Source organism: Salvelinus namaycush, chromosome 35 (genome assembly GCF_016432855.1).
Source record: "Salvelinus namaycush isolate Seneca chromosome 35, SaNama_1.0, whole genome shotgun sequence".
NCBI classification, from domain to species: Eukaryota; Metazoa; Chordata; class Actinopteri; order Salmoniformes; family Salmonidae; genus Salvelinus; species Salvelinus namaycush.
Window position 1 is genome coordinate 2,204,155 of NC_052341.1, and position 27,348 is coordinate 2,231,502.

At 43.0% G+C, this 27,348-nt stretch overlaps 1 protein-coding gene across 1 annotated transcript in view; it reads right to left on the reverse strand.

The window, feature by feature from the left end:
• LOC120029867 (dual specificity mitogen-activated protein kinase kinase 6-like) overlaps positions 1-23,219 on the reverse strand; it is a 49,295-nt gene extending 26,076 nt beyond the window's left edge. Inside the window, exons 1-6 of the mRNA XM_038975175.1 lie at positions 22,921-23,219; positions 8,765-8,831; positions 5,984-6,032; positions 4,460-4,573; positions 3,936-4,055; positions 1,544-1,660 (exon numbers count right to left, since the gene is read on the reverse strand). Of these exons, the coding sequence (XP_038831103.1) occupies positions 1,544-1,660; positions 3,936-4,055; positions 4,460-4,573; positions 5,984-6,032; positions 8,765-8,831; positions 22,921-23,011 (558 nt within the window). The 5' untranslated portion in view covers positions 23,012-23,219. The remainder of the gene's footprint in view (positions 1-1,543; positions 1,661-3,935; positions 4,056-4,459; positions 4,574-5,983; positions 6,033-8,764; positions 8,832-22,920) is intronic.
• Between the last annotated feature and the right edge of the window lie 4,129 nt (positions 23,220-27,348).

The window sequence follows — 27,348 nt, forward strand, 5'->3', positions numbered from 1 at the left end:
CCAATTGAGAATCTGACAAATTGCTGTTCACCAACAGTGCCCATCCAACTAGACCGAGCTTGAGCAATTTTGTTAAGAATGGACCAAATATTGCAGTATCCAGATGTGCAAAGCTGATAGACTTACCGCTGTAATTGCTGCCAAAGGTGCTTCTACCAAGTATTGGGCACTAATGCAACCAACACTTTTTTTTTTTTCACTTTTGTGTCAAAAATAGTTGCACCTCCAAGGTTTTAAGTATATATTGTGTTAAAACCTGGAATTGAAATGGATTTAATTGGTATTTTTAACATTTAATTTACACAACAAAATGTGGAAAAGTCCAAGTGAGGTGAATACTTACTTGTGTAAGTTTACAGGAGGCTAATTCATTAATTTTCAATTAGAATATTTTTATAAAGATGAGCATTATATTGTTGGATTATAGGAGTAAATCCAGTAGGCCTAAAACATTCTTCCTCAAGTTCACCTGTCAGTTGGCGGGCCGGTGCGCATTGCCTTTGTATCACAGGCCTGCAGTATAATAGGCTAATAGCCACACCAAACCTTCAAACGCTTCTTAATTTTATTAGGATAATATCAAAAGTAAGTCAAGCTATTGTTTATAGGGAAAATGAGTAGGATATTATACTGTGTCAAACATAACATTACAGTTGGAACTTAATTTGTCCACAGAAAATGCATCAACAGAATGAAACAGACTTGTGAATTGGTTTAAACCTGAACAGGCTATATTGCTGCAATTACCTTAAGGCTAGTGACCCCCGTATCCAATAGGTTAATGAAAATGGACCTACAGAAAGCTGAGAATATCCTCTCCCCATCTGTGACAACATGATAGCGTTTTCCCCCCCAGCAATTGGATTTTAAAATGTTATAAAATCAGAACACTTTTCTTCCTCCGGGATAATTTTTTATCCCCTGTGAAAAGAGATAGCGAGTGGCTGCTCAACACAGCAGCAGGCGCCACCGAAACAGGTACAGGGGCATGCAGGCAGACACTTCTATTACATGAGGATACTTTACTGTTTGACCAAATCATGGTTTGAGCCTCCGACAAAAAAAAAGACATTTTTAGTGCGGTGAATGAATGTGCAGCCCACACCGACGCGACACATTTTTATTTGACTTGCACAGCCAAGTCAAAGGGTCGCAAATTGCGACTAAAATGGTCAGTCTTGAGCCCTGTCTTGTAGGCTTTTCACTGTAAGCATATGCTAACTTTTATTTTAATACTTCATATACTTCAAATTAAAAAAGGCCTCCATCTTCACGATCAACAGTAGCCTAGGCCAAGGCTCATCTCTCGCGTTCTCCCTCTCCTCAGCAGCTGGACACCCCTGGACAATTTGGCCGGGTACAATTTTATTGATCAGCTTTTCATTTATTAAAAAAAATCGTCCCAAAGCAGGCAATTACCGGCTAACGGAAACCCAGTCCTACATAACACATGTAATATTCCGCTTGGTCTCTAGGCTGAATGATGTGACATAGTTAGTCCTATTTACATGAGGAAAGGAAGTAAAGAAGTGGTCCTACTCACCGAGACGGCCATCTTTCCCAGGATATCTTCAGGGATGGTCATGCCTTTTTCTATCACCTGCTTATAGAACTTATCCAGAGAGGTGTCCATCAGCTCCATACAGATCCACACATCACCCTGGGAACACAGGTACAACATGAGAAGGTCAGATTGGGGTGAGAGTTTAAGGGTTAAGGAGGTGGGGGGAGATACTGGGATGGAGAGAGGGGTAGTGGGAACGGAAAAAGGGGGCTATGGAGAGAGCGGTAGAGGGAAGGATTGGAAAAACAGAACCACATTCCAGACACACAGATTGGGTAACAGGAAGGAGCTTTTTCCAATGTGCTCCGCTGCAGATGGATATCCTGTGGAACGCTCTCTTCTCTTCAAGTGGTAGGTAACTACATCCGGCAATATTGGGAATTCTTTATTTGTTTATCTTGACTACAACATACACCGCTCTATCATCTGACATCTCTACATGAGGAAAAAGGGGTCATGGTACCTGTCTGGATGGCAGCCCAGTCCTACAGTACAATGTTGTGTGTAAATCAGAAAGTCTTATGTTCTACATGACCAAAAGTATGTGGACACCCGCTAGTTGAACATTTCATTCCAAAATCATGGGCATTAATATGGAGTTGGTCCCCACTTTGCTGCTATGACAGCCTCCACTCTTCTGGGAAGGCTTTCCACTAGATGTTGGAACATTGCTGAGGGAACTTGCTCCCATTCAGCCACAAGAGCAATATTGAGGTCGGGGACTGATGTTGGGCGATTAGGCCTGGCTTGCAGTCGGCGTTCCAATTCATCCCAAAGATGTTCGGTGGGGTTGAGGTCAGGGCTCTGTGCAGGCCAGTCAAGTTCTTCCACACCGATCTCGACAACCCATTTCAGTATGGACCTCACTTTGTGCATGGGGGCATTGTCATGCTGAAACAGGAAAGGGCCTTCCCCAAACTGTTGCCACAAAGTTGGAAGAACAGAATCGTGTAGAATGTCATTGTATGCTATAGCGTTAAGATTTCCCTTCACTGGAACTAAGGGGCCCAAACCATGAAAAACAGTCCCAGACCATTATTTCTCCTCCACCAAACTTTACATAAGCATTGGGGCAGATTGCCAGAAGAATGCTTCCACCAAACCCAGATTCGTCTGTTGGACTGCCAGATAGTGAAGCGTGATTCATCACACCAAAGAACGTATTTCCACTGCTCCAGAGTCCAATGGCGGCGAGCTTTACGCCACTACAGCCAATGTTTGGCATCGCACGTGGTGATCTTAGGTTTGTGTGTGGCTGCTCTGCCATGGAAACCCATTTCATGAAGCTCTCGACGAACAGTTATTGTGCGGGTGTTGCTTCCAGAGGTAGTTTGGAACTCGGTAGTGAGTGTTGCAAGCGACCCCGTTCTGTGAGCTTGTGTGGCCTACCACTTCGCAGGCGAGACGTTGTTGCTCCTAGACGTTTCCACTTCACAATAACAGCACTTACAGTTGACCGGGGCAGCTCTAGCAGGGCAGAAATATGACGAACTGACTTGTTTTAAAGGTGGCATCCTATGACGGTGCCACGTTGAAAGTCAATGAGCTCTTCAGTACAGGCTGTTCTACTTCCAATGTTTGTCTATGGAGATCGCATGGCTAATGTGCTTGATTGTATACACCGGTCAGCAACAGGTGTGGCTGAAATTGCCAAATCCACTCATTTGAATGGGTGTCCACATATTTTTGTATATAGTGTAGAAATGAAGAGGACTAAGTTAGTTGCTAAATAACTGTTTATCTGAATATACAGATACAGGCAAATATATAGGCACCCGTGCATGACTCACAATTACTTCTAAAATAAGTTGACATTTTACGGTGTTCACATTTTGTTTGATATACAACTGATCAAAAGTGCAAAACCTTAATTTCAGTTAAGTCAAAAAATGGCCTGGACTAAACTATTCAAAATTCAAATTAAATTTGGTGGAAGGCAAGTGATTCTTGGAAAGTATCATTTATCCTACTCTTTGTAAGTTGCAGGTGCCTACTGGGTAAAAAATAACCACTGGGTAAAAAATAACCAACTAGTTTTGAAAATATAAAAACTGTTGCACTCCACTGTAAAGTGTAAGGGTACCAATATGTTTGACAGCGTCTTTACAAGGCTCTGTCCTCCGACATCTCTGGAATGACACTGTAGGAAGCCTATGTTAAACATAGTAATGAACAAGACCAGCAGTAGAGGAAACCAAAGAAGAGTAGCTGTTGTGACTAACAACTAACGGGGATCCAAATACACAAACAATACGCTACACCAAAAGATTGTCTATTGTAAAAGAGTCTTTGGACTTAAAGACTACAAGACTTAAGTATTATTATTTAATTGTCATTTTTTTGAAATTATTTTTATAAAGAAGCTGGCTACCTCTCTGAAGAGTGCGCCGTAGAAGGTGACTGTGTAGAAGCAGTCGACTGTCCTCATAGAGATGTCCAGGTCCATCAGCAGTCTCTTCTGTTCCTGGGTGTTCACTGTGGCACGGATCCTCTAGGATGGGAGCGAAAGGACATCAAATCCATCCAGCCAACCTATTTATTACATCAACAGCTGTCACCATGGCCGTTTACACAGGCAGCACGATTCTGATCTCTTGCCCAATTGTTGGCGTAAGAGTTGATCTGATTGATCAAAAGACCAAATAGTGGGGAAAAAGACCAGAATTGGCCTGCCTGTGTAAATAAAGCCAAAGTGCTTAGCTATAGTAACCTGACTAAGGCCGCGTTTACACATGCAGCCTAATTCTGATATTTTTCCACTAATTGGTCTTTTGACCTATCATATTAGCTCTTTTGTCAATAACTAGGCAAAATATCAGAATTGGGCTGCCTGTGTAAACGTAGCCCTAGATCCCCTTAAAGAGAACACCAGTTACAGCATCAAATCTCGCATACCTTGACTGCCATGATCAGGCCACTGGGCATGTGCCTCATCTTGTCCACCACGCCGTACGCCCCTCTCCCCAGCTCGCCAATCTGCTCCAGGTCATCTGCCTTCACCACAAAGTTCTGCTCAGGACCGGCAGAGAGAGGGGAGAGAGACGTGTCACGCTCGACTGTGACAGATCAAACATGAAAGGGTGACACAACGTAATAAGGAAGAAAACAAATTGGGAACACAACTTCTGTCCTTTTCTCACTTCATACAACAACTAAATCAATGGTTTCCCCGACTTTGACTTCAGGCTAAATTATAAGAGGGGGAAAAAGCCAGCATCTTTACCAATGGAAAAGTCCACTTATTTGATACATTTAAAATAAATATTTTTACTGCCCGTCAGGAAGTTAAACACATCCGTCTGCCTACAATCAGAAGTATTCAATCCGAGTCGTAATGTTTGCTAGGGCGTTATGTATACGGCTCACAGACCCTTAAATTGAGCCAAGCTTTCATCTTTCTGTATGCAGACCACAGAGAGGATCTTACTCAACCTAATGCTGCGTTCAGCACGAGGGACGCAAAAACCGTCATACCAGTCGGCATAGTGGGACAAGAAATAAGGTGGCGGTAAAAGCAAGCCAGCCCGACAGCAAAGATTTTTTTATAACTAACCCAAGATTGATTGGAAACGACAGGCTCTGGTCTGAGCATATGAAACATAGTGGGTAGAACAAACAAGGAGGTGGGCAGAGCCAAGCACGAGCTAGTGAGATCCTATTGGCGCGTTCTAGCATTTATTTGCATATTTCCGTTAGGGACCGCCTACTCTGAAATGCACGTGTGTATTAACTAAATTCGGCATTGCACTCCTTATAAACAACGCAATTTGTTTTAAAACTTTGGCAAAGCGTTAAATATACAAAACACAGTCCACTCTGTTTGATACAATTATTATAGTTTTTAGAAACAGAAAACAGTATGGATACCAAAATGTTTCATCAAATGAGAAAATGTGCAGAATGTTGGCCAAAATCCAACAAATCCATCTTCTCCCACTGCCGGCCACTGGGCATCCTCTCATCACTATATTTGGTAGTGAGTGTAAACGCCAACCGAATGGGTCACATTTACACATCCAGTGAAATATCTGTCTAATTGTTCTATCTGTCATGAAGGTATGCATTGTTATGGTGATTTCAGTAAACAAACAGTGCAAATCAACATCCGGTAGAAAACAACACTACGGCAGACGGCAAAAGTTGAAATATTTGAACTCTCCGCCAGCCTCAACGGCATTTACAGTCATGCTCTCATTGAAAAACATTTGCCGTTTACCTCGTACCGTCTAAACACAGTATACATAAGGTTACAACAACTACACCCAGATGTTAAACCCGAAGTTTGTGCTTCAGTTTTAAATAAAGGTTTAGTCGAAGGAACGTGTGGGGACGAAACGTAGACGAAAGGTAAGAATGTGTTGAGAGTGTAAACTACACTGAGCAGTTCAGTGAACATGAAGAAGAAGTGGTAAGTAGTACCTTCTCTCCAATGGTCACACAAGCTTTCGAATCCAAATCTCTTGGGGGTCTGTAAAGTAGTCAAACAGTTGTTAGGATAAAAAAATAAACGTTATGTTCATAAAACTGCATGCATTAATTCATTAAGATTTCAAAATGTTCTGGAGAAAACCTGCATGTAGATGTTAATGTAAGAAACAGTGTTCGTCTTGAGTCATCATCATCATCATCATCATCATCACATTGAAATTATGCTATTAACAATATTCACTGGCACATTGCCACCCCTCATAGCCTTGTTCCTCTCTCGGTTTCTTCCTAGGTTTTGGCCTTTCTAGGGAGTTTTTCCCTAGCCACCGTGCTTCTACACCTGCATTGCTTGCTGTTTGGGGGTTTTAGGCTGGGTTTCTGTACAGCACTTTGAGATATCAGCTGATGTAAGAAGGGCTTTATAAATATATTTGATTGCTCCAAAGATATCAGTTTGTGAACCACTTATCGGTGAACACGTCCAAAATGGAGGAAATGGAGCCGTCACTGACATCTTTAGGATCATCATGTTGATTAAGCAGCATCATATCCGTATTAATATGCCTCATAGCAAAACAGGATAACACTTTATATTAAAAAAGGGCAGGTTGCACAATATATGTCCATAAATTTAATAATGTAGATTGGTGATATTCCATCAAAAAAAAAAACAGTCTTTATTGTATAAGTTTATAAAAATTGAATTACATGTATCATAAGCTCATACCAACCATAGATTGCGGCTTTGACGTCAAGAGCAGGGTACACGGTAGGCATGTTTGGTCTATTGGGGAAAAAATTGGACCGCTTGGGGCAGAATGGCTCAGGGAAAATCCCTTCAGCTTCAAGTCTCACTTCGTCCCAAAGAATTACGATAACTACCGACAGTGGAAGACTGGGTTCAACATGAATCTGAGGCCAGTAAAAAAGGGGTTCTGTGCCCACAGTCAATATAGGCTCCAAGTCCACTGACACCACCTGTGTTACAGCACGATAGCGGGCGGCTTAGGTGATGGAGGCGACTCGGGTAAGTAGGCACTAGAGTGCCCAAAGAGTTTTGTAATTACACTAGTAACAACGTAATAATAAAATGGTAATAGAATTGTTGCATAGTAGGTAGGGGTGTAACGGTTCACCAAACCCACGGTTTGGAATGTATTGTGGTTTTGGGGGGCACGGTTCGATTTGGTACAGTGGGGGAATAAAATGGCAACAGTTACTGTAGTTTTGGGGGGGTGATACAACAATATTTTTGGTTATGGAAAATATATTTCACAGCGGTTTAGATGGTAAAATGATTCTCTACACTATACTAGTTTATTTTGTCACAAACCAAACTGAAATTAGGCAAACTATTAAGAGTTTTAGCAACCAGGAAATGGCGCAGCGATTTCTGCATAGTGCAACTTTAATTTATGTGCCCAGCAAGATCCTTGCTTGGTTAGCTGTGCTTCTGTAGCACGCATGTGATTGCAGAGTTTGCCAAACAAAATCACCACTGGATTGATGCAAATAATCATGATATCATTCTGCCAGATATCCATAGTCTACTTTGTAGTTAACATTTAAACGAGAAGTTTTTTGAGAAAACCTATTCTGGCAGATGGAAAGCCTGTCATTAGCATCATGCTGACGTCTACATAGTGGCGGACAAACAGGAAAACAAAGACAGACGCATTCCCACTACCAATGGGTCTTCATGAAGTTGAAGGAAAATACAAAATCACTGACGCATTTTATTAATATCTCTTATCATCTTAGGGAACATGTGTAAAGATGTAAATGTTTAGATGTAAAGATGTAAAGATGTAAAAGTTTAGATGTAAAGATGTAAATGTAAAGATGTAAATGTAAAGATGTAAATGTAAAGATGTAAATGTAAAGATGTAAAGATGTAAAGATGTAAAGATGTAAAGATGTAAAAGTTTAGATGTAAAAGTTTAGATGTAAAGATGTAAATGTAAAGATGTAAAAGTTTAGATGTAAAGATGTAAAAGTGTAAATGTAAAGATGTAAAAGTGTAAATGTAAAGATGTAAAAGTGTAAATGTAAAGATGTAAAAGTGTAAATGTAAAGATGTAAATGTTTAGATGTAAAGATGTAAAAGTTTAGATGTAAAGATGTAAATGTAAAGATGTAAAGATGTAAATGTAAATATGTAAATGTAAAGATGTAAAAGTGTAAATGTAAAGATGTAAATGTAAAGATGTAAAAGTGTAAATGTAAAGATGTAAAAGTGTAAATGTAAAGATGTAAAAGTTTAGATGTAAAGATGTAAAAGTTTAGATGTAAAGATGTAAAAGTTTAGATGTAAAGATGTAAAAGTTTAGATGTAAAGATGTAAAAGTTTAGATGTAAAGATGTAAATGTAAAGATGTAAATGTTTAGATGTAAAGATGTAAAAGTTTAGATGTAAAGATGTAAATGTAAAGATGTAAATGTAAAGATGTAAAAGTTTAGATGTAAAGATGTAAAAGTTTAGATGTAAAGATGTAAAAGTTTAGATGTAAGGATGTAAATGTAAAGATGTAAATGTTTAGATGTAAAGATGTAAAAGTTTAAATGTAAAGATGTAAAAGTTTAGATGTAAAGATGTAAAAGTTTAGATGTAAAGATGTAAAGATGTAAAAGTTTAGATGTAAAGATGTAAAAGTGTAAATGTAAAGATGTAAAAGTTTAGATGTAAAGATGTAAAAGTTTAGATGTAAAGATGTAAATGTTTAGATGTAAATGTTTAGATGTAAAGAAGATATTGAAGGGTGGAAGTCTTACATAGCAGCAGCAGCAGGAGGCTGCTCAAACACTTCCTTGGAGAGCTTGAGCCCAGGCTTCCTCTTACCTGACAGGAGAGAAATAATAACACTGAACAGTTGGTAGAACAATACAATTATACACCTGAAGAAAGCAATTCACGTTCAACAAAGTTAGAAAGGCAGTTTGGATGATCTGATTTGTAAAAGTGGAGTTTCTTCCTGAGTTTTTAAAATGTTACTTCTAGTCATCTCAGATGTCTCATCCTGCAGTGTATTTCCACTGCTGTAGGGTCCAGGGCCTGAGTCCAGCAGCCCACAGCCCGTCAGACACTTACGGTTGGATGCGGTGAGTAACTCCAGAACCTAATTGAATGTAACAAGCCGCTGCGATTGCGAGCAGCGAGAGGAGATATGTCTGTAGCGTTGGAGTCACGTGAGTTAGAGCTCTCTACATCTGGGAGGTACTGCGCTGAACCAGTGGAAGGTTCAATGGCTCCGTGCCACGGTAACAGGGCGTTACGGACACTCCTGAGGGTGTGAGTGACAGGTTGCCGTCGCCGACAAAGAGTGTGTGTGGTTCACCAGAGCATCTGGATCACACCTCCCCTGACTGGATCACAGCAGCCAGTGCTTCCACACACAGACCTGGGTTCAAGTACTATTTCAAAATCCTGTCATGTACTTTAGCTGTGCTTGATAGAGCTTGCCTGTTGCAACAGAACCAATAGAAAATCCCACAAGTGGAAACCACACCCACCTGGTACTCCAGGCAGACTAAAGCAAACGCTCAATATATTCTGAAATATCTCAAATAGTATTTTTAATCCTCACACAGCAGAGCTACACAGACACGCCCACACTTTAAAAGATCTATGTACTTACTAGGTGACGTCCACCACCTGGCTATGGGCGGTGGTGGCGTCACCTAGTAAGTACATAGATCTTTAAAGTGGAGGGAGTATGATTGTGCTTCCTCCCAGGAGAAGGGAGGAAGCATATTGCCTATTGTTTTTTTGGGGGGCTTGATCGGAATGTTTGGGAGCGTGAGGAACTGTTTCAAGTAACTGAACATACCGTAGGTATTTGTGAGAATGCTATGCACATCGCACGCACACACACACCCAGCAGTACTTGATGGTAAACATACCTGACAATGCAACGTCTGTGCTATGATCTACTGCAGGCGCAGTTCTAGTAAGCCATGATAAAGATACTCAGTCAATGAACTCACTCAACTAGAATTATTCACTTTTTTTTTTTTTTTTTATTATATTTTCTATTTGGTATTTTATTAGGATCCCCATTAAATGGAAAACATTAATTCCGTCACAAAAAAAAAAAAAAAACATACTGATCGAAACCTCACAAGCACAGACAAGCACAGACAAGCGTGCCACCATCATCTCCCTGCGTCGCTGTACTGTCACCGTGGCTTCTCAATGCATGCCTCAGGGTTTCCACTTTCCAAAGCAGCTTTGTTGCACCAAAATGTCACTTTGGGCCTCTCCCACACGTATTAACACAGACAACAATAGCATCTGAAAACCGACACTAGTCTTCTAATAGGCCTAAGTCTATGACTGTTTGAATGGACATGAACCAAACCAAACCACAAAGGAGTTCTACTCTACCAACGGAAGGTTTCAGAATGTAAAAATAGGAGCTCGCAGCTCCATTCGACACCCGGAGTGTATTCAGTGATGTAGAACGTTTTATATTCTTTTTATTTCTAGAGCTGACAAACAATGCTTTGAACTGAATGCTTAGCAATGTTACATCCTCTTGGACAAGCGTTTAGCGCTTCCCACTGCTCCCTCAAAATAGTGCTGTGACATTTTTATTTATTTAACTAGGCAAGTCAGTTAAGAAAAAAAATCTTATTTTCAATGACAGCCTCCCGGGGAACAGTGGGTTAACTGCCTAGTTCAGGGAAAGAACGACAGATTTATACCTTGTCATGTCGGGGATTCGATCTTTCAACCTTTCGGTTACTAGTCCAACCACTAGGCTACCTGCCGCACATTTCCAAGGCTTTGCCAAAATATAGAACTGGTGAGTGGTTATTAACATGACTGAGCACCAGGCACCACATTCATCAAGCTTTTTCCATGACTAGTCTATGCATGTCAATGCCAGGCAGGCTGGCGAGGGACTCTCTCTCCAGTTCATTACAAGGACTTTGCCAAAACAAAGAACTGGTTAAGCACCACCAAGCTTTCTCCATGAATATGCATGCCATTCTGCCAGGCTGGCAGGGTATGCTACAGGCAAGGCTCTCTAACCGTTTCATTACCAACACTTTGCCAAAATGAAGAAATCGGTGAGCGGCCATGGCTGAGTACCAGCTTCCCCAGGCTATCTCCATGACTATGCATGCCATGCTGCTAAGGCTGACAGGGGATTCAGCAAAACTCCACGGTCCTCAGCCTCCAAGTCTCTGGCTCGATGGAACAAGACGCGGCACGCTCTGCGAAGACAACAGCTTCCATCTCCAGTCCACAGACACAGCCCCCTGAGATCCCTGCTGCATGCACGTCACACACCAACTTAACATCTTACCGATACTGTCGGCTATACATTCATTTCACATTTGCATTCATGAGAGATGGGAGACATGAAAGCAAAGGGCAGCAACTCATAATGATAGAAAGAGACAGTCATGCACTGAGCTGCATGCCAAAGAATTACCTTTGCATTCACTCACACAGTCACGCAACATGTTGAAAAGTGGTTGGATCAGACACAGGTTAATTTCCAAATGGCAGCCAATTCCATATAGAATCCACTACTTTTGACCAGAGCCCTAGAAAGGGAATAGGGCACCATTTGTAATGCAGACTTTGGCAGATTTCTCCAGAAAGGAAAATCACAAGGGATAGAACCTGCGGCTGAACAGAGACCCGGGAGAAAACAAGTTGATTAAAGTCATCAAAATAAAATAAGTGCTGAAAACATATTGGCTCACCTTTTACAGCTGAGCTGACTTGCGCAAAAATAATATTGCGATATCGTCCAAAATAATATTGCGATAGGCCTATTTTGTCATAAATCAATATCCTGATATGTAACGGATATATATTTGTTCCACTAATCAATAAATGATATAATTTACAGTGTACAGGGCAGGAATAAGCTAAAACGCTGCATTGTCTGTCCTGAGCCAATAGAATATTTTTAATCTCAAAAACATGTCTTCTTCAACAGGCCTTCCTAACATTACAATTCTTGTGTCATATATTTTCACAACTGTGAGAGGAAATTATTGCAAGCTATGCAAATACAGTCGCTGTTTTTAGTTATTCCGTATTATCTTGCACAATTTCAAATCAAAATATACAAAGTCTCCCCCCTTTAGGCTTTTTCCTCGCTGATCTCAGCATTCGATGTAGCTTTGTTTTGCAATGCAACCTAATTAAAAGTAGTATATCATTCCCAGTGATTTGCAGCACATGGGCTGAAGACAAGTATGTTGTGAGATGCCAGCAAGAGGTCACTGGGGAGAAGCTCTCTCTCTCTCGCTCTCTCTCTCAAAGATTTAGCGTCAGGGGTGAAGACGGCAAAACTAAAATACCAGCGAGAAGTACTGAAGCCAAAGAAAAGACAATTGAAGGAGTCTTTGCCCTGCCGTCTTTGCCTCACCTAATGTTAACTTGAAATACCACCAACCAAGCAGGTCTTGTAATTGGTTTCCTTCAGCATGTAACGAAGCCAGGGGAAACATGTCCTGTCAGAGACGGCATGCTAACAGCCAGGAGACTATGCCAGAGCGATCTGTGCTGAAACCAAGGCGGCCTCAGAGTGAATGCTTTGAGCACTGTGAATCTGGAGCAAAAGCTATAGTGTGAGAGTGCAGCCAGACAGGCCCATGCCCAGCCAGGCCCAGCCATGCTGATAATAAACCCAGGGTGGCATTCAAAGCAGGCGGAACCAACCAACCCGCTCATTCTCACTCTTCCAAACCCACACACACACGCATGCCGGGAATTCCAACAATCCCAAAAGTCCCTCAATGGAATTACACAGACCCAGAGGAAGAAAGATGAATCAGACATCCGCGAGAGGGATGGCAGGAAGGCGAGAGGGAGTGAGGGAACGAGAGATGGGGGCGGGGGGGGCAGCCATGGAGTGGAAAAGAGAGACAGGGCCAGGGCAAAGAAATGGAGACAGAGAGATGGGATGAAAATAACTCTTCTTGAGCCTGCGGCTGTTATGCCACTTCTGACCGTCCTGGCAGTCTGAGATACCATACACTTTCAAAGATGTCGGATACATATGGATCCATTAGGTTACAGCTGTTATATTACGAAGCTCTATTGGGAACCATGTCTTCACCAGCAGATCACATGGCGATACACTTCCTACACGGCCGGGGTTGACTTAAACGATACTGACGGCAGTGCTCTGCGTGCTGAGGGTATCAGCTCCAGGTCACGGCAGAGCACAGTCCTGCCTAAGTAGCGGTTAACTAGGTCGGCAGCTAACTTCACCTCCATGACTACAGCATAAGATCACTGCTCAACTATGGGGATATGCGATCTTCAGATCCTATTTAGTATACCTGGTTTTAGACCACATCTGCAAGAGTACGAAGAATGGGCCAAGGCAATAGTAAGATCAAGTGGATAACTTATCAATTAAGGGAAGCACCACCGTAACAGTTGTTGGCCTGGTAGCAGCCTAACATGAGCTAGCATTATTTAGGATTCCAAGCGTTACAGCCTGCTAACTCTCTCATAGCATATTGTCACAGGATGTAGGCCTACTAGGCAGGTTGAGTTGGCCAGGCTTCAGCAGGACGTAGGCCTACCAGGCAGGTTGAGTTGGCCAGGCTTCAGCAGGATCTAGGCCTACCGGCCTGGTTGAGTTGGCCAGGCTTCAGCAGGATCTAGGCCTACCGGCCTGGTTGAGTTGGCCAGGCTTCAGCAGGATCTAGGCCTACCGGCCTAGTTGAGTTGGCCAGGCTTCAGCAGGATCTAGGCCTACCGGCCTGGTTGAGTTGGCCAGGCTTCAGCAGGATGTAGGCCTACCGGCCTGGTTTTGTTGGCCAGGCTTCAGTAGGATGTAGGCCCTACTGGCCTGGTTGAATTGGCCAGGCTTCAGCAGGATGTAGGCCTACCGGCCTGGTTGAGTTGGCCAGGCTTCAGCAGGATGTAGGCCTACCGGCCTGGTTTTGTTGGCCAGGCTTCAGTAGGATGTAGGCCCTACTGGCCTGGTTGAATTGGTTGGATGTGAGAGGTCCAGAAAGAAAATAAATTCGTCCCCAAGATTAGTTGACACAATCTGTGGAACTGCAGGGCCATTTCATTCCAGTTACTTACAGTTGAAGTTGGAAGTTTACATAGACTTTAGGTTGGAGTCATTAAAACTTGTTTTTCAACCACTCCACAAATCATTCCCAGAACAACAGCAAAGGACCTTGTGAAGATGCTGGAGGAAACAGGTAGGAAAGTATCTATATCCACAGTAAAACGAATCCTATAAATTCGACATAACCTGAAACGCCGCTCAGCAAGGAAGAAGCCACTGCTCCAAAACCTCCAGAAAAAAGCCTGACTACGGTTTGCAACTGCACATGGGGACAAAGATCGTACTTTTTGGAGAAATGTCCTCTGGTGTGATGAAACAAAAATAGAACTGTTTGGCCATAATGACCATCGTTATGTTTGGAGGAAAAATGGGGAGGCTTGCAAGCCGAAGAACACCATCCCAACCGTGAAGCACGGGGGTGGCAGCATCATGTTGTGGGGGTGCTTTGCTGCAGGAGGGACTGGTGCACTTCACAAAATAGATGGCATCATGAGGCAGGGAAATTATGTGGATATATTGAAGCAACATCTCAAGACGTCAGTCAGGAAGATAAAGCTTGGTTGCAAATGGGTCTTCCAAATGGACAATGACCTCCAAGCATACTTACAAAGTTGTAGCAAAATGGCTTAATGACAACAAAGTCAAGCTATTGGAGTGGCCATCACAAAGCCCTGACCTCAATCCTTTTGAACATTTGTGGGCAGAACTGAAAAAGCGTGTGTGAGCAAGGAGGCCTACAAACCTGACTCAGTTACACTAGCTCTGTCAGGAGGAATGGGACAAAATTCACCCAACTTATTGTGGGAAGCTTGTGGAAGGCTACCCCAAACGTTTGATCCAAGTTATAAACAATTTAAATGCTACCAAATATTTAAATGCTACCAAATGCTAATTGAGTGTATGTAAACTTCTGACCCACTGGGAATGTGATGAAAGAAATTAAAGCTGAAATAAATCTCTACTATTATTCTGACATTTCACATTCTTAAATAAAGTGGTGATCCTAACTGACCTAAGACGGGGAATTTTTACTATGATTAAATGTCAGGAATTGTGAAAAACTGAGTTTAAATGTTTTTGGATAAGGTGTATGTAAACTTCCGACTGCAACTGTATATGGTTCCAAGTGGACCAGGTGACGTCCTGTTTTATTCAACAATACACCCACACACACCACAAGTGGCTGGAGTCGAGAGAGAGATGTTTACGTAGCACATGGGGATGTGTGAAACGAACTCCTGAACCTATAGTGTCCCCACCTGCGGCAGCGAATAGTTTGCTTTTTGCGTGGCGCCAACTGGTAAGACGTTTCAGGAGGGCGGTCATAGGTGCTAGGAAGGCAGAAATCCTGGGTTTGAGCCTCGGTGTGAGCCGAAACAGGAAGTCGCAGTACTCGCTAAGGACATCCATTACATTTATAAAACCCTAACAGGTGTGTTGTTAACATTCGAGTTAGCACACCATCTCTCTTTAGCTGGGTTTCACATAATTAAAAGCACTTCCTATTCAAATTCAGGAACTTTCCCCAATCACCATTTAAAAACGTGCATCAAAATGTCTTGTCTATTTACCTCCAGACAGCTTGTCTGGCCCACATCCAGAGTAATGTCCCACATCCAGAGTAATGTCATAGCATCCCAAATGGCACCCTATTCCCTATTTAGTGCACATATTTCCCCTACGTAGTGCACTATGTAGGAAATAGGGTTACTGTGGGATAGCATGCGATGAGATGTACTCTCTCGGTGGTAACCGGAGAGCAGTAATTTGCAGGTCGGCAAGCTTTCCTTTCCTCAGTGCGCTAGCTGGGGGGTTTTAAGAGACATCACTTTATTGGTCAATTGCACACACAAGGTCCAACTGGTAATCAGGCAGGGGGCAGCTAAGTGCACTGCCACCCGAATGCTTTAATATCAAAACATCTTTGATCCAGCCACGATGACAATGGCTGGGTCTATTTATTGCATCCAGCAGAGCCGGGGAGACAACGTTCACCCTGTATCTTGATAGGCTGGGTTTAAACAGGCGGGCCAATTCTGATCTTTTAACACACTTTGACCAATCAGATCAGCTCTTGCCAATAAATGGGGCAAAAGATCCAAATTGGGATGCATGTGTAAACGCAGCCATAGTGGAACCAAGAAATGTTGTTTCAGACACATGACATTGATTTACTAAAATATACATTAACTCTACAGCCCTTCAGACACACCAAATCAATTTTCCTAAAACGGCCCTTCAAGAAATTAAAATGTGAAATAAAAAAAGAATTGTAGGATTATAGTTGCAGGGAGGGAGGTTATGCCAGGAGAAATGCCATGTAGAGAAAGGAGCTGATTGCTTATTCAGGAAGCCTGATGAGGTTTCAAGATGAATGTTAGGATTCAGCTGTGATGCATTGATTGTATTATTTTGACAAGCAGTAAAGCTCAGCTACAGAGTAGATGCAGACTTCTTCCCCTTCCCCTTTGAGATCAGGAAGAGAGAAAACACTGCTGGAGACCTGCTGTGATCGCATTCACCGCGGGGTGGCTGGCTCCAGGCAAGATGAATGAAGATGAGACTAGATTTATGCTCCTATCAGAGAGCTCCAGCACAGAGAGAGGGTCACAGAGAGCTCGAGGCTCGTGAAGATGCATGTGTCATGTTAACCCTGTGGAGCCATCTACTGTCTTGTCTTGCAGTCTGACTAAGTTGTACTTTGTGTTGACATTTATTTGCCAACCACTGTCCTGGCGTATCAAGCTTTATCCTGCACAGATGACTTGGTGTGGTGGTCCCCGGCAATTCCACGATAACGGAATTGAGCTTTGATGGAATTTTTTTTTTTTTTTTTTTTTTTTACATTCAAATGTATGTCAAACAAAAAACCATTGATTTGAAAATTTAACAAACCATACAACTCTATGCACAAGGAATACTTAACAATTTCCACTGAAAATGTTACAAAAAACGATTTTAGTGGAAGAAATATGCAGATGCAAACTTTGGTAACAAAAATACAGTAAAATCCCCCTCAGGTTTACGCGACCACGTTTTCCAAAAACTGCTAAATATCTGCTACGAATTAAGATGAAAAAAATGTCTGCAGAAAGAATGGGGTGTCAGCTATGACACCTCGAGTTAGAAAAAAATCTATTTTGGTTATTGAACTACAGTATGTGAAGTGGATTTACACCCGGTAACGGAATTACCGTACCGGAATTACATCATGGGTCCCTGATCTGTTAAGAATATGAATGTCATTCTCCTCATGTTTCACAAGTTTGGACATCACGGTAAAGCAGAGTAGAGTTCAGTACAGTAAAGTAGAGTATAGTTCAGTACATGCCCTCTTGCAGACAGTGTTATTATGTTGGAATTTGAGTAGGCATTTCTATTCCTGCTGCTTACATCTTGATTTTGCAACTGTGTAAGTTGTTACTGTACTAGAGAGCATGATGCACGCCGAAGAGTGAATCAATGTGCTAAACATGCAAGAAGCCGGCCCGAACAGCAACAAGATTCTTAGCAACGGTTACAGAAACGTTTTACTTGCTATGACTGTGAAATGTGATTCTTTATCTACCTTAGTTGAATGCACTGACTAAGTCCCTTTGGATAAGAGTGTCTGCTGAACTGCTTAAATGTAAATGCATATGTGAAAATGAACATACCAAAATAAACTGCAAAGCACAGCAGGTATTATTATTGGCCTTGCTTCAGGGTGGAGCTCAAATGACTTAAATTAGCATAATACTCAGCATGCATTGCAATTGTTCATTTTAACATACACATTTAGAATACACTCTTATCAGACCATAGCGCAATCAAACTTCTGATACCAATGCAGGTTGAAAGGGGGCCCCAAAAAAAAATGGTACAGAAGAAAGATTTTGAAAATACAAATTAAAGCCCTCGAAAGTATCTTATTGCAAAATACATTGGATTGTAGTTCAGTCCAGTGTAATACAAATTACAAAATACTCAGAAGTAATGAAATACATACAGTGCCTTTAGAAAGTATTCAAAGTGGAATTATGTTTTTAGAAATGTTTACAAATGTATAAAAAAAATGAAATGCTGAAATGTCTTTAGTCAAAGTGTTATGTTTGGGACAAATCTAACACATTCCTGTGTACCACTCTCCATATTTTCAAGCATAGTGGTGGCTGATTCATGTCATTGGTATGCTTGTAATCGTCAAGTACTGCAGAGTTTTTCAGGATAAAAAAAAATGTATGGAATGGAGCTAAGCACAGGCAAAATCCTAGAGGAAAATCTGGTTCAGTCTTCTTTCCACCAGACACTGGGAGATGAATTCACCTTTCAGCAGGACAATAATCTAAAACGCAAGGCCAAATCTACACTGGACTTGTTTACCAAGAAGACAGTGAATGTTCCTGATTGGCCGAGTTACAGTTTTGACTTAAATCTACGGAAAGACCTGAAAATGGTTGTCTAGCAATGATCAATAAACAATTTTACAGAACTTGAAGAATTTTTTAAAGGATAAATGGGAAAATGTTGCACAATCCAGGTTTGGAACGCTCTGAGACTTACCCAGAAACACTCACAGCTGCAATCGCTACCAAAGGTGGTTCTACAAGTTAAGTTTTAATGTCACAAGTACAGTGAAATGCCTTTCTAGCAAAAAAAAAAGGTACTGATTCAGGGTTGTGAACGCTTATGTAAATGATACATTTCTGTGTTTACATTTAACAAATGTGCAAACATTTCTAAAAAAAGATTTAATTTTTTTTAATTATGGGGCATGGTGTGTAGATGGGTGAGAGAAAAAAAAAATTTTAATCAATTTTCAATTCAAGCTGTAAGACAACAATTTGTGGAATAAGTCTAGGGGTATAAATACCTTATGAAGGCACTGTATTTCAAATATATGTAACAAATCATTTCCATCTCTGCACACACACACACTTAGTGGATCATCAGCTAACAATGCAGTGAACAATCCTGCTGTTATTGCAGCAGAAAGCCACTATAGGCTTGGAACCGGACCAACAATAGGCCCGTCGAAACAGCAAATTTACTATCTGTGCAGCTGAAAACGATGCAGGGTCTATTTGCATGACAAATGGGGTGTTTGTGCAGGCCAGGCTGGGGCAAGAGGGTCGGCTGAGGCTGGGCTACAGTGGCAGACGGCAGAGAACAGGGACACACACTGAGAGGGCCACTGGCTGGCTGACTTGCTGCCATCACCATCCCCAGTGCCACAGCACAGTACAACAGACAATGATGAAAGCACAACGGTCTGTCTCTGGGCCAAACTGCTTTTTTTTGCTTTTTTTTAAAGACTCACAGCATCATTTACTCCCTAGTCCCTACTGACATGACAGGACAGTAATTACAGAAACACACGTTGTAAATAGATGTGTCTGGTAGCCCACCCCTTTTGTAAACCCTTCCTAGCCGAGGCCTGACACTTGCACTTATCTTGCACAAGAATTAGAGCAGGAGCCAGTATCATTTGCAGAATATCTAAATTCTTGATAAATTCTTCGGCATTTGCTATCACAGCATTTTATTTTATTTATTTCCAGAGTCCTTACTAAAGAAAAGAACATATGTATCTGCAAGGTATGCTCACACTACAACGTCTGGTGTTAAGCATTTCTAACAATGGAAATATTCAATGGAAACCGTTTTGCAGGCATTTTATTTTGCACAGATTAAACAAAAAAGTGTGAATACAGTGTTCCGTCTTAATATCACATAAAAGTCCCAAACCAGCCGAGTCCATAAATTAAAATCTGGCTTTGTATTAACCACATAGAAAGCGTCCGCCTAAACATTAGCTGCAAAGCCAGTGTGTGTGTGTGGGGGGAGTTGACATTTCACCTGTATTGACAGAAGCTCACAGGTAAAGGTAAACATTGCTGCCAATCAGGGGCGAGCCACTAGCTGGTCATATCCTGCACAGCCAGCCAGAGTGTGTGCTGTGCTCTGCATTGCAGGTGTAGAAAGCAGTGCGTGGTAGTGATTCTGGATGGCCAGATAGCTAGAAACAAAGACAAGAAGCTACTACGGTGGGGGTCCGTAGGTGGCTTGTTTCAGCTAGCTGTATTTTGAAGTGTTTTGATTCATACCAAGTCTGACAATATGGGAAAAAAATTCAATAGCTAAGTAACTAATACCTGTAATGATGTAATTCAGCGACAACAAGTGCTTATTGTGCAAATGTATTTAAGTTTTCAAGAAACATCGGAGACTAAATATACTTTATATGTTGTCAATAATCCCATGATTCTAAGCCAACCCTGTCCGTTTTGCGCCGAAGATACGCTCGCATCGGCTTTGTTGCTAAACACACCGTCATGTGTACATTCACGTGTGTGTGTTTGGTGACCGGGGGGGGGGGGATTACAGACAAAACATTTACTTCAACAAAACAGGTGTTAGTTACGCAATAATCTAACCTGAACCTCGGACTGTGAAAACCAACCATCTGCAATTGGAGAGCCCATACTAGACGACCTCACAACAAAGTAGTTGGGTTACGTTCCAAATGACACCCTATTCCCTATGTAGTGCACTACTTTAGACCAGCACCCATTGGGCTTAGGTCAAAAGTAGTGCACTATTCAGGGAATATGGGTGTCATTTGGGACACATCCGATAATAGCCCTCCTGGCTATGCAAATCATACACATGTTTCCCCTTGATGATCTGTTAAAATAGATGTTTGCCTTGGCCTTAGGAATGCAGTAGGGTCCACTAAGTGCAGAGGCCTGCAGCTATGGGACATGTGCATCCTTTACATCACTCCATGGAGGGCTGAGTGTCTGCGGATTTTCACTTCTCCCTTTGTTCTTCATTGATCAAGTAAGGCCACTGATTGGTTAAGAACTCCACTGTCTAGGTCTTTTTAAAAAATGGACACAAGTGGAAAGGAATCATCCAATGAATGAGTTTAGATGGATCGGAGTAACAGGACAATTAGGCCTATGTTGTGAAAACGATGAAAATACTCTCTGAAAATATTCATCAATATTCAAAACTCCTTCCATGGAGGTACGAAACGAGTGACTTCTGGTTTGTGTCAATGTATGTCCAATTAAGACCAAGACAACCAGGTGAGGGGAGTTTCTAATTGATCAGAGACCTTAATTGATTAATTAATCAAGCACACAACAGAGATCAATAGCAACACATTCCAGAGGGTTATAGAGATTGTCTCTAGGTCTAGTCTTCTTGTACAGTGGTCCACCTCAAGAGAAACTGTTAAGCAAGAAACAAATGAGAATCTCACTGCCGATACACACTTAATACAGTGGCAAGCTGTTCTTTCTCTTGCTGGAACAGAAGCTGGACGTGGTGCGTGCCGACCCGGTAGCGACAAACCTACTGATTATACTTGTAGAATCGCAATGCTCATCGGTAGCCAACAACTTGACTTTGAGCCAATTAGAGGGCACAAACCCCCCCACATGGGGGAGCCAAAAAAAGGAAAAAGAGGGCATTTTCTCCGTACATCCATAGATGAGCCAGTCAGACTTCATATGCAATGTGGGCTATGGGATGGTAGCTAGCTTAGTGCAGAGACGCAATGCACTGAATACTTCCTCCAAGCTAGCTAACCACTGTAGCAGGTATTGACATTATAATTAAATCACAATGGATTAGCTAGCTTCCATGTAACAGCTGCCGAGTTAGTGCAGTGTCCTTAGCTAGCTATGTAGTGCTAGCTAGTGAATGTGCTAACGGTAGCTAGCTAAACATTTGACTATGGGCTGGACTGGCAGTATTATGGAGAGGGAATTAAATTGTTTCTTCGTCATCTTGCTAGGTAGTTATACAGCTGTGGCCATCTGGCTAGTATCAACAAGGGTTTTCTACAAAATAGCAACATTAGAGCAGATAGCTTGGAATCTAGACCAAAAGCAAGATGCACAGCTATGCATTGCCAAAAAATAATAATACTCTGCCACCTTCTGCTTAGTAGAATTTTAACAAGGCTGAGTGACTGACAACTTCCAAGGTCTTTGCTGTGTGAACACAAAAAGAGATTGACTGCAGGCACTCTTCACAGGTACTAAGTACTGTCAGCAGGTAACCGTTTGGCAATCCTACCTGTGTCGGAGCTTTTACTTAGTGAATGTGGCAGGGATGTTTTGCTTGGAGACTCGTGTTTTAATAGCCTACTGCCCTGTTTCTTTAACTGTTCACCTCAGTACAGTAGACTTACATACAGCAAATCTATATTTAGCTATTTTACTTTTTAAAAATAGGTCTATAGGCGTCCCAATAATTTCCATTATGCACCACTAACAGTGAAAATAAAACTGAATTTAATACAATTGTCAGAAGAACTTCAGTGTGATTATCCTGAGCAGTTTGAACTGAACTTAACCAATTGAAAGCTGCATGTCACGTTGTAATCGTGCCCCCTGACTCCCCGTTTACAACGCACGTACTTTAATAGCAAAGTTTACAGTTACGCAGTTAATCGATGCACTGCAATAAATGCATTCGATTCATTACCTTGTAAAGGCAACATCTCGTCGAAATGTGCATGTGTTCGTACATGCTTTATATAAAAGGCGTTGCAATATGTCTGCAGGGAGTTGCTGACTATGTGACAGCTTTGATTAGGTTATAATATCCCTTGTACAAGAGGACTGCAAATAACATCAACATGAGCAAAAAGCATCTAGCTATTACATGCTGAGAGTAGACAGACAGACAGCATCGTTTTACCAGGAACTCTGCAAAGGGGAAGATCTAAACAGGAAATGCAACTGACCCTTTTACCGCATAAACTTTAACATGCATTGACGATATTCAACCTGCAGCAATGCACATTGCAGACAATGCATAACTAATTGCATTTCAGTCGTTTTGCACAGATCGCATGTAATATAGTCTTACCTCCCTTTGGCTGAGACATTTCCCCTTTGCTTTGATGGGGGGGAGGGGATGTACTAGAGACTTTGCCTTCTTTCTCACTCCCTCCCTCCATCGCCCTCGCACCGAAGCTTGCTTCAGCGGCTTGCTTTGCAACAAGGATGCGGAATACAAGCCGCGATCTTCATGCACTTGGAGCCTTTTTGCGTCTGAACCGTGTGTGTCCGTGCAAAGAGCAATATTACAATTGCACACCTTGCAAAACGGTCAGGAAACGGGTCGTTTTGCAATGGCACTGCAAATAATTCTTAGCGGCACTTACATAATGGGCCACGGCTGGCAGCTGAAAGCTCCTAACTTGGATCAGACAGTGAGTGGCATTGGCCTATATTACGAACGTTCTTCCTGCTTGGGCGTAAAGGATGGTGGGAGCTGTAGTCCATACTGTAGTTATGCGTACTGTATTACAGTATTGTATTACTTTATTACAGTATGTGAGTACGGCTATGTGTGATAAATGATCCGCATGTTTTCTTGTAGGCTAAATACAAAATATTAATTTCAAGTGTATTATGATTTACATGAAATGAAACTTGAAGTTCCACTTTTGTTTGCACTTATATGCCGACATAATCAATAACAATAGGCATAGGCTACTTGTAATACATCACTCTTAAATATTGGAAACACACACACAGTCAATCTGTCCCGGAATAACTTTGCTTTATTGAATGGTACCGCAAGCAAGAGATATCATCAACGGTAATGTCAATGAAGAGGAAGCCGTTTTTAACAACCTCCTCCTTGGTAAACAGCTTGAGAATAATACCAACAACAAAGAAACAACGTTAATCTTTACTAAGATAATATTAGTTATCTATTATTAATAAAAAAGCAAAATGACCATGAATCTAATCACGATATGTATAACCTTTGTGTTATTTCTTATACAAATGAACTAAATACATTCAATCAATTTCGCTTTCAACATGGTTTCCAGTACTTTGGTTTGTATGCCTAGGTATGCTACATGGGTGTGATCAGGGACCCTTTGACATGGTTTCCAGTACTTTGGTTTGTATGCCTGGGTATGCTACATGGGTGTGATGAGGGACCCTTTGACATGGTTTCCAGTACTTTGGTTTGTGTCCCTAGGTATGCTACATGGGTGTGATGAGGGACCCTTTGAGGTGAATGTCTTGAGTATAATAGCACAGAGAAATAGCGTTTAAAACATTGCTAAAGCAAAGCTTGTAAGACATATTGATCTCTAATATACATACTGTACCAAATGTTATCAAACAGGTATGGTCTGCTATCCATACATTGCAGACATGATGGGGCTGGCTGGTTGGCTGGCTGGCTGGCTGGCTGGCTGGCTGGCTGGTTGGTTGCAGACATGATGGGGCTGGCTGGTTGGCTGGCTGGTTGGCTGGCTGGCTGGCTGGTTGGTTGCAGACATGATGGGGCTGGTTGGCTGGCTGGCTGGCTGGCTGGTTGGCTGGCTGGTTGGTTGCAGACATGATGGGGCTGGTTGGCTGGCTGGCTGGTTGGTTGCAGACATGATGGGGCTGGTTGGCTGGCTGGCTGGTTGGTTGCAAATATGATGGGGTTGGCTGGCTGGTTGGTTGCAGACATGCTGGCTGGCTGGTTGGTTGAATGCAGACATGATGGGGTTGGTTGGTTGCAGACATGATGGGGTTGGTTGGTTGGTTGGTTGCAGACATGATGTGGTTGGCTGGCTGGCTGGTTGGTTGGTTGCAGACATGATGGGGTTGGTTGGTTGGTTGGTTGCAGACATGATGTGGTTGGCTGGCTGGCTGGCTGGCTGGCTGGCTGGCTGGTTGGATGGTTGCAGACATGATGGGGTTGGTTGGTTGCAGACATGATGGGGTTGGTTGGTTGCAGACATGATGGGGTTGGTTGGTTGGTTGGTTGGTTGGTTGGTTGGTTGGTTGGTTGGTTGGTGGCAGACATGATGGGGTTGGTTGGTTGGTTGCAGACATGATTGGGTTGGTTGGTTGGTTGGTTGGTTGGTGGTTGGATGGTTGCAGACATGATGTGGTTGGCTGGTTGGTGGTTGTCTGGTTGGTTGGTTGGTTGGTTGCAGACATGATGGGGTTGGTTGGTTGCAGACATGATGGGGTTGGTTGGTTGCAGACATGATGGGGTTGGTTGGATGGTTGGTTGGTTGGTTGGTTGCAGACATGATGGGGTTGGTTGGTTGGTTGGTTGGTTGGTTGCAGACATGATGGGGTTGGCTGGCTGGTTGGTTGCAGACATGATGGGGTTGGTTGGTTGGTTGGTTGCAGACATGATGTGGTTGGCTGGCTGGCTGGTTGGTTGCAGACATGATGGGATTGGTTGGTTGGCTGGCTGGCTGGCTGGCTGGTTGGCCGGCTGGTGGTTGGTTGCAGACATGATGTGGTTGGTGGTTGCAGACATGATGGGGTTGGTTGGTTGCAGACATGATTGGGTTGGTTGGTTGGTGGTTGCAGACATGATGTGGTTGGTTGGTTGGCTGGTGGTTGATTGGTTGCAGACATGATGGGGTTGGTTGGTTGGTTGCAGACATGATGGGGTTGGTTGGTTGGTTGGTTGCAGACATGATGGGGTTGGTTGGTTGGTTTCAGACATGATGGGGTTGGTTGGTTGGTTTCAGACATGATGGGGTTGGTTGGTTGGTTGGTTGCAGACATGATGGGGTTGGTTGGTTGGTTGGTTGGTTGGTTGGTTGGTTGGTTGGTTGGTTGGTTGGTTGGTTGGTTGGTTGGTTGGTTGCAGACATGATGGGGTTGGTTGGTTGGTTGTAGACATGGTGGGGTTGGTTGGTTGGTTGCAGACATGATGGGGTTGGTTGGTTGGTTTCAGACATGATGGGGTTGGTTGGTTGGTTGGTTGGTTGGTTGCAGACATGATGGGGTTGGTTGGTTGGTTGCAGACATGATGGGGTTGGTTGGTTGGTTGCAGACATGAGGAGGTTGGTTGGCTAGTTGGCTGAATGGTAGAATGCAGACATGATGGGGTTGGTTGGCTAGTTGGCTGGCTGGCTAGTTGGCTGGTTGGTTGAATGCAGACATGATGGGGTTGGTTGGCTAGTTGGCTGGCTGGCTAGTTGGCTGGTTGGTTGAATGCAGACATGATGGGGTTGGTTGGCTAGTTGGCTGGTTGGTTGAATGCAGACATGATGGGGTTGGTTGGCTAGTGGCTGGCTGGTTAGTTGGCTGGTTGGTTGAATGCAGACATGATGGGGTTGGTTGGCTAGTTGGCTGGTTGGTTGAATGCAGACATGATGGGGTTGGTTGGCTAGTTGGCTGGTTGGTTGAATGCAGACATGATTGGGTTGGCTGGCTAGTTGGCTGGTTGGTTGAATGCAGACATGATGGGGTTGGTTGGCTAGTTGGCTGGCTGGCTAGTTGGCTGGTTGGTTGAATGCAGACATGATTGGGTTGGTTGGCTAGTTGGCTGGTTGGTTGAATGCAGACATGATTGGGTTGGTTGGCTAGTTGGCTGAATGGTAGAATGCAGACATGATGGGGTTGGTTGGCTAGTTGGCTGGTTGGTTGAATGCAGACATGATGGGGTTAGTTGGCTAGTTGGCTGGTTGGTTGAATGCAGACATGATTGGGTTGGTTGGCTAGTTGGCTGGCTGGCTAGTTGGCTGGTTGGTTGAATGCAGACATGATTGGGTTGGTTGGCTAGTTGGCTGGTTGGTTGAATGCAGACATGATTGGGTTGGTTGGCTAGTTGGCTGAATGGTAGAATGCAGACATGATGGGGTTGGTTGGCTAGTTGGCTGGTTGGTTGAATGCAGACATGATTGGGTTGGTTGGCTAGTTAGCTGAATGGTAGAATGCAGACATGATGGGGTTGGTTGGCTAGTTGGCTGGTTAGTTGAATGCAGACATGATTGGGTTGGTTGGCTAGTTGGCTGGCTGGCTAGTTGGCTGGTTGGTTGAATGCAGACATGATTGGGTTGGTTGGCTAGTTGGCTGGCTGGCTAGTTGGCTGGTTGGTTGAATGCAGACATGATGGGGTTGGCTGGCTAGTTGGCTGGTTGGTTGAATGCAGACATGATTGGGTTGGTTGGCTAGTTGGCTGGTTGGTTGAATGCAGACATGATGGGGTTGGCTGGCTAGTTGGCTGGTTGGTTGAATGCAGACATGATTGGGTTGGTTGGCTAGTTGGCTGGCTGGCTAGTTGGCTGGTTGGTTGAATGCAGACATGATGGGATTGGTTGGCTAGTTGGCTGGTTAGTTGAATGCAGACATGATTGGGTTGGTTGGCTAGTTGGCTGGCTGGCTAGTTGGCTGGTTGGTTGAATGCAGACATGATGGGGTTGGCTGGCTAGTTGGCTGGTTGGTTGAATGCAGACATGATTGGGTTGGTTGGCTAGTTGGCTGGCTGGCTAGTTGGCTGGTTGGTTGAATGCAGACATGATGGGGTTGGTTG